The sequence below is a fragment of the Telmatherina bonti genome (assembly GCF_933228915.1).
Source record: "Telmatherina bonti genome assembly, chromosome: 19".
Taxonomy (NCBI): domain Eukaryota; kingdom Metazoa; phylum Chordata; class Actinopteri; order Atheriniformes; family Telmatherinidae; genus Telmatherina; species Telmatherina bonti.
In genome coordinates this window covers 9,308,220-9,323,173 of record NC_136617.1, presented here as the reverse complement: position 1 = coordinate 9,323,173, position 14,954 = coordinate 9,308,220, and the positions used below count along the sequence as shown (strand labels likewise).

At 39.3% G+C, this 14,954-nt stretch overlaps 1 protein-coding gene across 1 annotated transcript in view; it reads left to right on the top strand.

The window, feature by feature from the left end:
• The window catches only part of LOC306770412 (major histocompatibility complex class I-related gene protein-like), a gene marked incomplete at both ends in the record, with an annotated part of 60,927 nt that overhangs the window by 44,919 nt on the left and 1,054 nt on the right, over positions 1–14,954 (top strand). The window contains one exon of the mRNA XM_079259272.1: positions 9,117–9,229. Within this exon, the coding sequence (XP_079115398.1) occupies positions 9,117–9,229 (113 nt within the window). The remainder of the gene's footprint in view (positions 1–9,116; positions 9,230–14,954) is intronic.

Sequence of the window (14,954 nt, the reverse complement as noted above, 5' to 3'; positions counted from 1 at the left end):
ATTTCAGTCTCCAGTTATCTGAGTGACTGTAATAAATTCATCCTTTTCTTCAATGAAAGGGGACGAAGACATCTGAGGACAACTGGAATGAAATTCCTTTGTGGTTATTGGACACAAATATGTGTGTTTATACATAAAAATAACTAAATAAACAATCTGGCTGGTTTGGTACCTACAGCGCTCTGCTGCTCATTCTTTTCTATCAGAAGCGCAATGAATTCTGGGATGGGAGAAGGTGCAAAGGATACATCTCTTGTATCCTTCGTTTTAAGCTAATCTGGAGCCAAACAAAGTGTGCATTTGAAGGGTGGACTCGAAGGAGCCTTTGAATTGGGACAGCACTTGGCGCCACTATAACGTATACAGCCCACAAATCCGCAGTTCGAAGTGTGCAGAACCTGAATTGAGAAACACCCAAAGAAACCCGACTGAAGCCAGATCTGTCATGGCCTGCAACTTCCTGTTCCTGCTCCGCTTCTTCTTCCTCTCTGCCTGCTGCTGCAGACTGAACACCTGACCCTTGTCACCTCATCACACTCTCCGGCTTAAAACCCGGTTGCTGCAGCTACTCTCGCTCGGCCCATTAACTACGACTCTCTCTGTGGTATTGAGCCCACTCCTGCCTTTGTTGATTGGGCTTTGCTGTTTCTTTTGTTCGCTGTTTTAATAAACCGTTTTTTGCCTTGGATGAGCTTTTGAGTCCCCCATCTGTGCTGAGTCATGACAAATCCTTGCTTAAAGACATTTACAGCCCATTAGGAGTTAAGCGAAATAAGCTAAAGCAGAATGTGGAAAAAACCAGGCAATTAGCATCGCTTCTTTTATAGATTCTTACAGCCAAAAATAGATTCACAGATATGTAAAAATATGGAAAAGGTGTGAAAGCTTCATCAGGATGATTAAGATCTCACAATGAGATGCTTAGAAGCTTTTATTTTCAACTAAACAAAGCCGAGGTGACGCATATGAACAAGAAAATACAAGCGTGGGTTTTAAGAAAACTGTTAGAAATCTTAAATGATCACATCAGAGTTTGGTCTGAAACCTGTAGAGCATCTCTGGTTCGAGCTCAGAAAGGACAATTTGTTTCCAAAACGATTTTTGGCCACAACTGCAGCCAAACGCTTATAAAGAAACACTCAAAGAAAACTCTGGCAATTTAAGTAAATGTACGACTTGTGTATGTTTGGTAAACTTGTAAACATTTCACTGTTTATTCCGCTTGGATGAAATATCAATGTGACAGACAGCTGAAGCTTAATGTTCAGATTATATGAGAATTTTCTGATAGAGAAAGGCTTTCCATCCAACTTTGCAACTATATATTTTATAACTTTTACATTCAGAACAGGTCAGTTGTAATCATAAGGCCTTTATGTGTGCAGATATAGAAAACAAGTCTCACATAATGAAGCTTTTTGGAAAACAGAGACCGATATCAGTGACTTCACGTAGCATCTCAAATACCCTGACCAAGGTCCAGACATGCACTGCCAGTAGCTTCCAACTATCTGAGATCTTAATGCATCACAAGATGAAAACACATTTAAAGCAATGTCAGTACATTTGTTTTGAATGTTTGTCTCATAAAGACCCTGAATTCTGCTCTCATCCTTCTCTGGCTTTGACAGCAAGCAAATTAGTTCCAACAAGTGTTCATTTACAGATGTAATAGCTTGGTTTGTGTATTAAAGCTCTTTCACAATGAGCTGCTTATTGACACGATTATTTAGATTTCTCCAAACACCATAATGAAGGTGGGTTTGATAGATGACAAGAATATCTAGATTTAACATTGATTCTGTGTGATTGCAGACAAAACTAAACCGTAAAACACGTGTGTAGGGTTTTCTCATGTGCTCCTTAGTTTATCTGATGATATGTCTGCCTCTGATGACTTTGAACCTCGTCTTTTGGCAGGAAGTGAGTGTCAGCAGCTCTTGGTCGTAAAACTGCTTTTGGTCGCTCTCCCAGAGTGCCGTGATGGAGGAGAGGACAGAGAATCTCTGTGTTACCTTGGGATGGCACGGGATGTGAGGAGATCACTGAGAATGTCAATAATCGCTCAAACCGAGGAGCTGCTGCCTGTTCCCAGTGCAAGAGGAGGACCTAAAGATCAATACAAGTTGACTTAAATTGCAACAGCTGCCTTTTTATTAATACAAATATATGTATTTACTACTCTTCTGTCTTGGAAAATATTTCAGTGAAAGGCTTCATGTCCAACTTGGCTCCAGTTTAATTTAGAACAACATCTTTCAAAAAGTCATTTCCTATTTTACCATTAAATGCACCATAAATATTAAACCAATGCTACACATCTCAGAGGTACCAGCAAAAAACCACCAATGCAAGACAAGTTTAATCTTTTCAATAAATCCTAAAAACAAACACCTGATCAGAATTTGGCTGCTGGTAGCGATGGCATGTTATGAACCTGAGAAGAGATCCAGGTGATTTATCTTGTAAAGAAAAACTGATTGAGTTGTCAAAACGGCTGGCTGTCCTCTTTATCTGCAGTGGAACTTAAGCCTCAACGTTCCCCCATCGTGATATATTTGTAGCTACAACACAATGTTCAAAAGCTTTTGTCCCTCATCCTATTGCTGCGAGCTGCGTCTCAGGGCTTGTGGACAAAAGGTGTCAAACGGAGCGTTGGACTTGGCCTGCCATGTCCTCCTGAGCCTGCTCCTAATCCCATTAATATGGGCTGTAGAGGGGTATGGATCCTTCACTCCTTTCATCCCACAATCTATTCACATATAAGCAGGGACCTATATGTTTACTCTGTGCATGAGCGTGCATGTCTGTGTGTGTGTGTGTGTGTGTGTGTTCTTGTGGGTGTAATTGCATTGTAAGCGCCTTCTTATCCACGTTGTCATAATGTGTTATCCACTGATGCGGATCAGGGTTCGCTGTCTCTTCATTTTGCCACGGAGCAGATGGACATTTTAATTTCTTGCCCTTCACTGCTGCCATAGTTCAACACAAGTCTGTGTGCTTTACTCTTCTGCTGAAGCTTCACTTCAGATCTTTAAAGTTGGAGATGCATAAAAAGCTGGAAATGAAAAATAAGTGTTTATAGTAGGGTTGTCTTATAGGAGGTAATTATTTATTTGCTTATAACACTGCTTCCTCGTTGTAACTGAATCCTATAAGACTGAAAATGTATTTCAACCAAGAAGTGGACAATATCTGTCATATCTGTGAGAAGATTTTTTAATTCTCATTTAGTTTTTCAACCATACCTTCCACCACAACCCCTCAAATGCCTGAACCTGGTCACCTGGGAAAATGTGACAGACAGAAAAGTGTGGCTTGATGTTAATTAGCAGAAGTACTTCAGGACAATGTCTGTGATCTTCTATTTTACCCATGTGGGATGAACTGAGTGTTTTAACACAAGCCGTGATGTTTCCCTAATCTTACCAGTTTTTTGTGCCTAACCTTAACCATATGTCATAAGGCATATTCCCACCCAAAAGCAAGGTAGTTTGTAATAAATATACAATAGTGGCAAAGCAGAAGCACTTTTCACATGTTAGTTGCACCCTACAGGTGTCAAACTCCAGTCCTAAAGGGCCGGTATCCTGCAGGTTTTTGTTGTCTCCATTCTCCAACACACCTGACTGAAATTCATAAATATGTTGACAAGATGCTGCTGGATCCATTTGATTTGAATCAGCTGTGTTGGTAGAAGGAAACAACAAAAACCTCCAGGACTGGAGTTTGACTCCCCTGCAAGAAAAAAACGTTTCCATATTAACCCTGTTGTTAAAGATGCACTATATAACTTTTCAGTCTTGAAACTCTGCAGTCCTGACTCACTGGATGGCACAATGACATTTATCATGCTCATATATGCCTCCCAGCAGCATCCTATGTCTGAAAAACCACACAAAACTTTTTCTTTTGTGGTGCTGGAACTTGCAGCAGAGTTACGCTACATGCTAGCTAAAAGATCAACATAAATGTTTCACATTGTGGCTAATTTGGTAAGGAAATGCAAAACAATGTTATCAAAGGAAGACATGAAAAAGAAGGGGAAAATGGACAGAGGAGGGGGAAAGACAAGTCTCATCTTGACTTGTGTTTTTCCCCTTCCTCTGTCCATTTTCCTCTTCATTTTCATGTCTTCCTTTGATAACATTGTTTTGCAGTGGCTGGAGAGAGCTGACAGTACAGGTAGGATGCAAGATGGAGGCTGAATTAGACTTTAGTCACAGAGAAAATCTGCAAAAGTTGTGTCTATAAATCACAAGTTGCTTTCCACCATCTCACCTGGCATTCCCTGTTACCTCACTGACACACGCAGGAAGCTATCCAACCCTGCAGGTTGTGATGCAGCTAGTGATGCTCGACTGACACTTTGTTTAAGTTTTGATGCTTGACTTAAAAAAAAAAACAAAAAAAACCCAGCTCATTCTTCAAGTCTTCAGAGTGATAACACTGGAGTTGGACATCTATGAAGCAACAACATTAAGTGCAATCAGGACATGTTCTCCTACATCAACTTCCAGCAATTTGGATGTTACAGCAACCTTTTTTGGTTTATCTCACCGTTCCTCCGTATAGACTTTACGTTTAGTTTCTGTTCTAAAACATTTAAAATGTGCTGCAGAAACACAGACTGATGTGATTTTTACATACGACTGGTGCATGAACACCACTTAATCGAGATATCCTCCCCATGATGCATTTGTTTTTTCCTATGAAGTTCAAACAAAAAAGAACTACTATGTGAAATGATCAGCTTAAGAAGTTTAACCAATCAGGTTCAAACATCAGCGGTCACATGGGCAAATCGAGCTGCAGCACAGTGGTTTGTTACGTCATGATCTACGGTGCATGCTTGGAGTTTTGCGTGTCAGAGGACCATTCCTATGTGGGCCTTTTCCCTCCAAAACCTCCTGAACAAAGGAAACGTCTGTAAATTCAGACATGGTCTCTTTAATCTTTATTTTCCTTTTTTGGATTTTTTCATGGTGTTCATGATATGTTTGATATCGTGTGTATAGCCAATGTTTGCTGAACTCATTTGAATGGATCCATTTATAATGTGGGATACCTGCATTCATTTACTTTTCATTTGTTCATGCAGACATTTAACTTGATCTGCTGTTGTATTTTGTTGTATTCGGTTATGTCAAACAAAATCATCCATCTTTAATTCCTCCCATCATATAAGAATAAACTGGTGGAATTTACTCCATGATCCTGTGTGTTAATGTGTGTGTGAATGCTCATTTCTGGACCTGTTGCTCCTCAGCAGTGTCCTGATGTTTTAATGAATCAGCCCTGCTCAGTAGTTTTTTGTTTTCTTTTTACTAATGCTGCTTGTCCTTGTAATTAACTCACACTAAACAGTGGTTTATAATAACAGCAATATTAGTTTTATTGGAGGGTCCCATGATGCTGGATTAATTTATGTAAACACACATGATGTGAGCCCATTTCCTATCTGGTACTACTTCTCTCGCAGAAGCATCACCTCTGCACTCTTATACAACATGATGTTTTAATGACGGCAAATTAATCTTAATATGAAGGTAAATGTGAAAAGATTTAATGACTGGAAGCTAAAAGTTGCTTTAAAGCATAAACAGGTTAGATGGGAGACAAACTTCCTTTCTCAATGCGACAGTAGTTGGTTCACTCCTCCAGTTGTGGATTTTGAAGCATCTTAAATGTGATGCAACGACATTTTTAATCATTTCACAAAATATGGTGAGTCAGTGTTTGTCAGAGGAGTAGTTTTTATATCATATCATGCTACAGACAAGATGCAAGAATACTTTATTCATCCCCAAGGGGGAAATTCAAGGTTCAAGAACAACTCGTCCAAGATTTAACAGACATTGAACATTTTGACACAGATCACAGGTCCGAGCAGCCAGCTTTATCTGACGCCTCCTTTATGTAAAATGTAAAAAAGTAAGAAGTGGATCTGCAGCTGTGTCTTTTTTCCTTGTGAGACTGTTAAATTTATGCAGCATTTTAACAAATCAAGATGTATAAAGTCAGTGTATTTGATTTTGTCGTGGCTCTAAGTCTTTAAGGCCCAATCCCTTTAAAAATTATAAGAAATCTCCAGGTTTTAATTTTATTTGAGGTCTTTTTTTGGTCATTTAACAAAATGTAAGAAAAATTTGAATTTTTTTTTTGCAGATTTATATCACCGTATATTGGTAGGTCAAAACTTTTGCTGCAGTATCCTTTGCTTCCTTGTATAATTAGGGGGCAGAGGACAAGTATCAGATTGTGTTCAACACTATTTTGAGAAAAGTTTTTTTTCCTACAAAATTATTTAGAATGTCTCAGAAAGTGTACCAAATATGATACGTTTGGCTTTATAGGGATAAGTCGAACGATTGAAGGTAGAAGACAAACTTACATTGTGAATATGTTTCATATTTCTTTATATTTATCAAGCATATTAAACAACAACTTTGCATGCCTGTCCATGTAATCATCTCTGTAATTAGAGAATTACGGGTAGTGTTGTGGAAAAAAGCTTATTCCAATTTGCCTTCAACATCTAGAAACTGAAAGCAAAAAGAAAACCCCGTCGTTGTTCATCTGTAAAGACATTATTATCACTTAAAACTTCCCTTTTACAATTTTATGTAAGATCAATTAAACTTCTAACTTTGCAAAAACTGGTAGGATGATTAATTACACTGAATGACATAAATAAATCAAGAAAAAAGTCAAATTCTCTTTGATTTTTGTTAATAAAGAAAATTTCTGCATCAATTTGTGGTAGTATGGTATGATGAAGTGTAGGTATTGAGGAAATTTGATTGGTTAATTGGTCAAATAAAACATGGCTGCACCGTTTGCAGCTGGATTACAACTTTCAGTGCATTGTAATATATCTGGATTTAAAGTGCAAGTAATAAAGTAACAATGAAAGGTGTAAAAGTCCACATTAACAGATGTGTACATGCTGCAGAAGATGAAAAAAAAAAACATGATGCATCTTCTCAACGTCAAAGTGAAACCTGAAGGAGTCCCAAACTGAAAGTTGAAAAACCTGAAACCAACATTTTTTAAAGTAAAATATGAAAACACTTCTAGTTTGAAATGCAGACGTTTAATCACCTGATATAGCTGATAATCAGTCCAGTTCCCAGTTCATGACATTTCCTGGGAATTTAGTTTTCCTATGAGGAGAAATAGATTTAAGTTCTGCAAGACCGTGATGTGTGTGCATATTTTCTCCCACACTGAGCAATACTTTAAATTCATTCTCACCCTCTGTTTGTCTCTTTGTCTCAAAAAGGGTTTAAGCTCAAAACAAGCAGAATGAAATGTGGTCAAATGGTCTTTTGTTTTCCCTGGGTATCGCTGTCTGGGTAAAGTGCACACTGTGGCCACACAGACAGACGCACAGCCATCCACATCCTCTCAATAGTCACATTTGCGTGTACATTGACCAGAGTCAATTGCCTGTCAAATGCTGTGTGCGATTAGACATCAGTAAGGTTTGAGGTCTAATACAAGGGAGCTTGGACGTTAGCGGGGGCACTTTGTGAAGCCCAAGTCCCTCTCACTCCCTCCACCCTCCTCAGCCCCCTTTCTTTCACCTCACCACCCCAGTTCAATGTTAATGTCCAGTGATGTCCACTCTTCGGACGTCTCCCTCCAGAGCAGAAAACCTGGAGAAGAAAGGGGGAAAAAAAGAAAGAAAATCAAACTTTCCCTCCTTCTTTTCTCACCCTGGCCTCCTCTTGTGTGCTGTCCAGCTGGCTGTGACCCCTAACCCCCTGACCCTCACTCCTGACCCCTGGACCCGTTCCCACGCCACGCCTTTTTGTGTCCACCTCGCCATGGCAACACCTTGGTCACCGCTGCTGCCACGGTAACAGATGGACAGGGGCCTGGAAATAACTTCATTCAGTGAAGGGGAGAGAACCATGGACAATCTGCCCTAATGCCCCCCTCCTCCACTCCCTAGTCTCAAACACACACACACACACACACACACACACACACACCCACACACACTCATAGAGCGCCCCAAACCCAACTTTGACACCTCCTGTGCTACATTCTAACACCCCAATCCCCTTGGATCCATTTTCTCAGCAGGGGCCTCTGGGTATCAGGCCCTGATAGAGTCATTAACACAGAGATCCCAGATTCACCCTGGCACTTACACATGACATACATGGGAATAAGAATAAGTTGCTATTGCTAGCAAAGAAAAGTGCATTACAAGACACCCCAAAGTCAACCTCCATGTCCCATTTTATACTTCTGCTCCACGCAGTCAAGGGCGTGGGGTAACTCCTTGTGCCGTGCTGTAATTATCTCCCTGCTTCTTTCATTATTAGCCCTGTTGTTTTCTCACATCCTCAGATGAGATGAGGGGGCTTGGGGAAGAGTTGTAAAGACACAGAGCTGAGCAGCAGGGGATCTGTTTGCCAACTCGGAGACAAACGACGAACTTAATGGAATGGCTGAAGAGCTCAATAAGGTGCAGCAGGAAAATGAACTGCAAGTTTTGTGCTAATCAGTAACTAACCTCTAAACAAGGTTGTGTGTGTCTTGTCTCCTTTTTTTTGGGGGGGGGGGGGACATCTCTCAAGCAGAGACAGTGAATAGATTGAAAGAGAATAGCGGAATTACTTGAGCTGAATGGAGAGGTTTTATGCTGTTGAAACACACTAATCTTTGGAACGAGAGCTCTGATCCTGGCCTGTCATCTTGCGCTCCCTGCTGACTGCAAACAAACAAGTAAACAAACAAAATGGCAACAACTGACATGAAGGTCTTCAACTTTGTCTTTGGCAGTTTTGCAAAATAAAACAAAAGCAGCTTTGGTGAGGTTTTAAGAGAAGTTATTAGAAATTTTTTTAAATATTTAGTTAAAATGCTTCAACTGAGTGAATTCTTAATTAGCGAGAGCTACTAGTTTTAACGGTGAGCAGGTGGGGGTGGGAGATGTGGGGGAGCATCACAAGCAACCATCAAAAGACTGACCACTGAAGCAAAATCACACAAGCGAAGCCACTTATTCAATTTTTTCGAATCCCCCTTCAATCGCTGCATGCATCTGCATCCCACTATCTTTCCTTCTACTTTCACCCCACCTCCCTTCCTGTGTCCAGCACCCCCTCATTCTGCCCTGCTCCCCCCTATTTCTCCCCTTCCCCTCCCCTCTGCCTCTCGCCCAGTTCATTGTACCAAAGGAGATTTTCTCCATTGAGGCCCAGTCTCTTAGGTAACCCCAGCGCTGCATGAAATGAGGATAGGGAGAGAGCGAGAGACAAGGAATGAGTGAAAGGAGAGAGAGAGGGAGAGGGAGAGGGCGGGGAAATTGAGAGGAAATGTAAAGGCAGAGGGTGGGCCTGACAGAAAGGGTTGAAGAAGGAGAGGCAGAAGGATGCAGAATCAGAAGAGGTAGAGGCTCAGAGAGTGAAAGATGGAGAAGTAGGACAAGTGCGGTCAGACGTCGACAGCGATGCGGCTAAAACTCGGCCCAGAACGGAGGGAGGATGGATGAGAGGCGAGGATGTCTGTCGCACATGTAAGGATGAATTCTCTGAGGTTGAGAGGGACTTTATCTCGTGCTTTTTGCAGTAATTCTTGATCCAGATTTTAGGCCCCAAAGGGTTTTAAAACCAGGCACTACTGGACTGTTGCCTTTTTGCTCTGTCTTTTTTTTTTTTTTATATTTAGATATTACATCTTTTTTCATCACTTTTAATTCCAGCAGCTCTGTGTGAGGTTAGACAAGTGTAAACCGGAAAAGTTCAGGGATTGAGGCCTCTTTTAGTTGCAGCATGATTACTTGGTTCTGTTCTGAATGTTCTGTTCTGCAGTTGTTCTCAGAAAAATTAAGCTTTTTGTTTGTTTGTTTGAAATCAACACTGTAAAATGCTAATATTTACAATGCATTGGATGAGCTAATCAGCTTTACTGGAAATCGGCACTGGAAAAAGTTTCAGCTATCAGGTTGTCTTGACATTCAGATAACAGAACTTACTTGCATGATCATTTTAAACATGCAAGTAAATTATTTTCCAGTTTATCAACTGTTTCAGCACAAACACTTGTGCTTCTGATAGCATTTAAACTTTTTAAACTCTTGTTTTTAATCTATTTGGTATTTTCTGGCTTTACAATTTAACCACAAACTTTGCTGTTAACAGACTTAAACTGTGAGGAATGGACTCTGAAATGCTGCCATCCTTTGTGACCGTGCTACTCTGCACCTCAATGGTGGGCACACAGCACATGGGCTTCCTATGAATAGGCCAGGCCTCACTAAAGACCACATCGTTTGGATAAAGACCGGGTCCCACAGAAAGAGAGAACGCCTCACAGAGCGAATCAGATAAAGAGAAAATGTTGCGTTCAGCAAATCAGATTAGAGCGAGTCACAGCTTTACTTTTTAATTTTTAAGCCCTCCTCCTAAATCCTCCCTCCTTCCTCTAACTCAGTAAAATTTACTACCGCTGTTGCTTATGTGTCTGATAATAATGCGCTCCACTGCTGTGCTGAGTTATCATCTCAAGCTTTTGTCCTCTTTGATCCGTGTGACCGTTGGGGGACCCACTTCTTCTTTTGTACAAGGTCACAGTGCTGGCTCCTTTAGGTTGGGCCTGCCCCCGGGTGGTGACCCCTTCGTTCATCATGGTGACACCGGCACAGAAGACATGCATGAGTTAGAGCTTTTTCCCTCTATCGTTTCTCCTTTCTTTGCTCCCGCTTTTCCTTCTGTTCAAGTCGGTCCATCTCTCCATATGTCCATATATGTTGACCTGAGGAGGTGCAGCTAAACACTTTCCAAACTTTGCTTCATCCAGGGGAGCAAAAATAGCTGGAGGGACTCATAACATCTGATTTCTGCTTTGGGTGACTTGAAACTGAATTTATTTGGGCAGCTTTAAATGACCTGGTGGACAACCAGGTTGTGCACCTGACTGTCCAAGTCAGCAAACCTACTAATGACCGAGAGACGGATGGAGGTCCGGAGCTGATTGTCCAAACGCAATTCTTGCGTCTGCCTTTGTGAAACCAGGAGTTGTGGATGGACATCACGCCCCTGACCTCTGAAAGATCAGCGAGGGACAGACCACCATGGACGGGATCAAACTCAACGGCTCTGTGGGTGGATGAGCGGAACACACAGAAGGACAAACAGAGGGAGGGAGAGTGATATTGAATGAGGGAGAGTGTGTGTTTATGTAAATGTAACGCCTCTAAGAAGCTCTCTTGACATCGGTGGACACAAGTTCAACTTTTTGGAATCACTGGGCCTATAAACGCTTTTAATTTTAGGGTTTTTACTTTTGCAAAATAACAAGATTTCACAGAAAGCTTTCCAACCGGTCAGTTTGGAAATGGAAATAATCAGCTTAATTTAGCCTCAATAGAATTTTTTTTTTTCTTAAATGAACACACAAGTTTCAGCAGGTCTCACTTGGACAAAGGTTTTATTTACCTTAAATCATTTTTCTGTTTTTTGGTCCCCTCCCCCCACCCACATACAGGTACTTATGGCTCTGCAGATCAGAAGTGCCCCATTTTGGAAATAAGGTTAAAGTTTGTCTACAGTGCAGAAAAGGCTGAATAGTTAAATGTGTCCGGTTCACACCTCAGCAGAGCCTAGAGGGTCTTGCTGAATTTGCACTGGATGGGGTGAGTGACAGAAAAGGATAATGAAGGAGGGGTGGGATTCTGTGTGTGCATACTCACCCACTTTGTGTTTGCCCCTGCGAATTCGCTTCTGTGTGTGTTTTCCTGTGTTTGACAAAGTTCAGGGGCCAGACTTGGAGAAAGAAAAGGGAAAATGAGAGCAAGCGAAGGATTTGAATGAGGTGGAGGGACAGGGAGAGAGATGGCGAGCTGGTTGAAAGAGAAGGCAAAGATCTGACAGGGAGACAGAGGAGCAAGACAAGGGGACATTTTTGGAGGGAAAAGAAGACCAGGCACCTTGAGGTTTGTGTGACCAGATTGTCCACTGCTTCACAGCAAGAGTGGCCTAAATTGGTGAGATTTATAGATTGAAGCCGCAGGATGCAACAACTTAGTCTGGGAAATATGTATAGAGAAAGAGAAAGAGCGAGAGAGGGACAGAGCGGGAGAGTGAGAGGGCGGGAGGGAGATCAAGAGCGAAGCTGCATTAATATGCTAATGTGTCAAGTGAATGCACAACAGGCCCACTGACCAGGCTAATCACTAGTGGACACACACTGGGGCTAATCCCTCATGCAGCACTCACACACATGTAGTCACACACATGCACAATCAGCACAGGTTGAAATATTTAAACAGTGGCATGTTTTGCATTGATTAATCTCCTGCACAGGTTTGCATCAAGTCTGAGGTGAAAATCTGCTTTTTGGATTCATTTTCTTAGGTGTTTATGACCAGATTTCATATCCTTTACACACAGAATGCTTAATGGATAATCATTCAGACCAGACATGAAAAATGTATTTGTTTAAACTGCTTTTATGAGTATAAAAGAAAACATTATATGATATATACCACGTTGAAAGCTTCAAATATGACATATTGATATATTGTGATATATTGTGATTTAATGCACGTTTGAGTTTGATAAGGAGGCAAAAAGCTATTTTTCTCTAATCAAAGGTGAAGAGCTCGGAGCCCAAATTATCTAAATACAAAAATAAACTGCACACAAACATTTTGTTCAGTGTTTGAAGTTATTTGAAAGGATAATATCAGTGTTTTTGATTTTTTGTTTTCTTTGTACTTTTGTTTCCATGAGTTTCCTTTTAACATCTTAAGTAATTTGGGAGCTTTTTTCTGATCATATGTTGCTCTTATGTTGATTCAGATGTATCCAGACTACAATTAATAAAAGAAATATTTAGAAATATGATTTCGTTATCCTGTGTTTCTGTTTTGGTGGTAAAAGAAAAAAAAAAAAAAAAAAAAACATACAAAACCCTGAAATCTGTTTTTTTCTTTTTTAACAGGAAACAGTACACAAAAAAAAAAACTGCATGTTTTGTTAAAAGGGACAGTTTTTTTTTTTTAATCAAAATTTTCAGTATAATTTGATGACTTGAAAACAGTATGAAATAATTAGGACTGTTTAATATGTATTTAATTAGCTTTTTAACCTTTTTTTAAAAATTGATAATGTCACCTTTCTTTCAAAGATAAAATCTAACAGATAAAACAAAAAAAGAATACATTTTGGAGATAGATTACATCTTTTTATATTTAAAAAAAATCTTAAAATAGCTTAACCTTAATAATTGTAGGTTAATTCATCATTTTTTTTTGCAGTAGTGGAATAAAATTCAAACATTGTCCCATAATTCAGTGTACATGGATACAAATATTTATTTTCAATCCTTTAAAATTGTATTCAGGGTAATTGTGGACAAAATTAGGCGTTTTGTGTAATGCCATTTTAGTCCCCCTGAGGGAGATAAAGCATCAAAAACCCTGTTAGAAACTCCCAACTTGCAACTAGAAATAGAAATTTAAAAAAAAAAAAAATGCTAAGTCTTCTCATTGCTGACTGTGTAAACTTTATGTTCACATTGTAATGAGAAGAACAAATGGAAAACATATTATTGATTATATTTTAACACGTCAGCTCAGCAGTACAAATATATTTTCTATTTTCTGTTTTTTTAAAAGAATTGTAGAGATAATTTCAGAATGGCTGATCAGAAGCACAGTAAATGAAGTGTTCTGTGTTGTTGTCTAGACTGGCATTTGTGATAGATTGGGGCACATATAATAAGAAATTAAGCCAAATGAATTCTCATATTAAATGATATAATGATCAGTTTTATTATTAATGATGAACAAAAACACAAATCTGTTTTCAGAAAGATATGAAAGTAGTGTGGAAACTTTTAACATTAATAAGCACAGCGCTTCTAAAACATGTTTTTATCATATGGCTTTGAACTTGTGTTTTTTTTTTGTTTTTGTTTTGTTTTAATTGTATTTTTTCAGTCGTTCTTTGTCTATAAAAGCATTTCTTTTGTTTTTTTTAAATTGCACTTTGCATTTTTTGCTTTTATTCATTTCCATAGCTTTTTCTGAAAATTCAGTGACACATTATTATTATTCTTGTCATCAATTTTCATTAAGATCATATAAATTACAATAACATGTAGCTTTTGACCCTAAATTGCAAATAAGATCACCCTGGTGATAACTGATGTGCTGTTTTCCACTAGAAAACTGTTTTTAAAAGGAGACGTGCCATAAAATGCCATTAAATTACTCTGCTTTATTTACAAAACATGAGAATTTCAGACTTTGTCTGCACATGTAGGTTAAAAATAAAGTATACTCTGCCTGTTTTCACCAAAACACGTATCTCAGTGAGCTTCATGAAGACTGTTAAGAGTATAATCTGCAAGTGTGCTAATTTTCTGACTGATTATTTTAATTAGATCAACATGTTTTCTTAAAAAAGCAGCCATAACACAGTGAAGAATCACTGCAAAAACAAACATTTGTGTTCTAAATTCAGGATTTTGACTCATTTTGAGTAAAAAAAAAAATCATTTAAAAACACAAAAGTTAAGTCAACCAGTTTGTATGTAAATTTAAACGAATGGATATATGATTAGTTTAAGATGTTATTTTCTGAAACGAAAGGCACAAACAGGGAGGGGGGAATGGAAGTCAGACAGAATATTAACTGAATCATATTAATCGGCCGGGATTTTCACCATCACTGAAGCACAAAATAAACAAAAGATGTCTTCAAAATGCTAATAATTTTAAGAAATGACGTGGTTCATAGAACTTGGTCCCGAATTTAATTAAAATCTCAGCTCAGGAGTCTACCAGTGTCTGCCAATAACCTTTTCAGCCACTGACATACTAAGCTGAACTCATCTTGACCTCCTGACCTCCTGCACTGGATGTGTCTCCCTCATTCAGACATGTGAGCCACTATGACCATGCAACCCCTCTCCTGCCTAAAGCAACC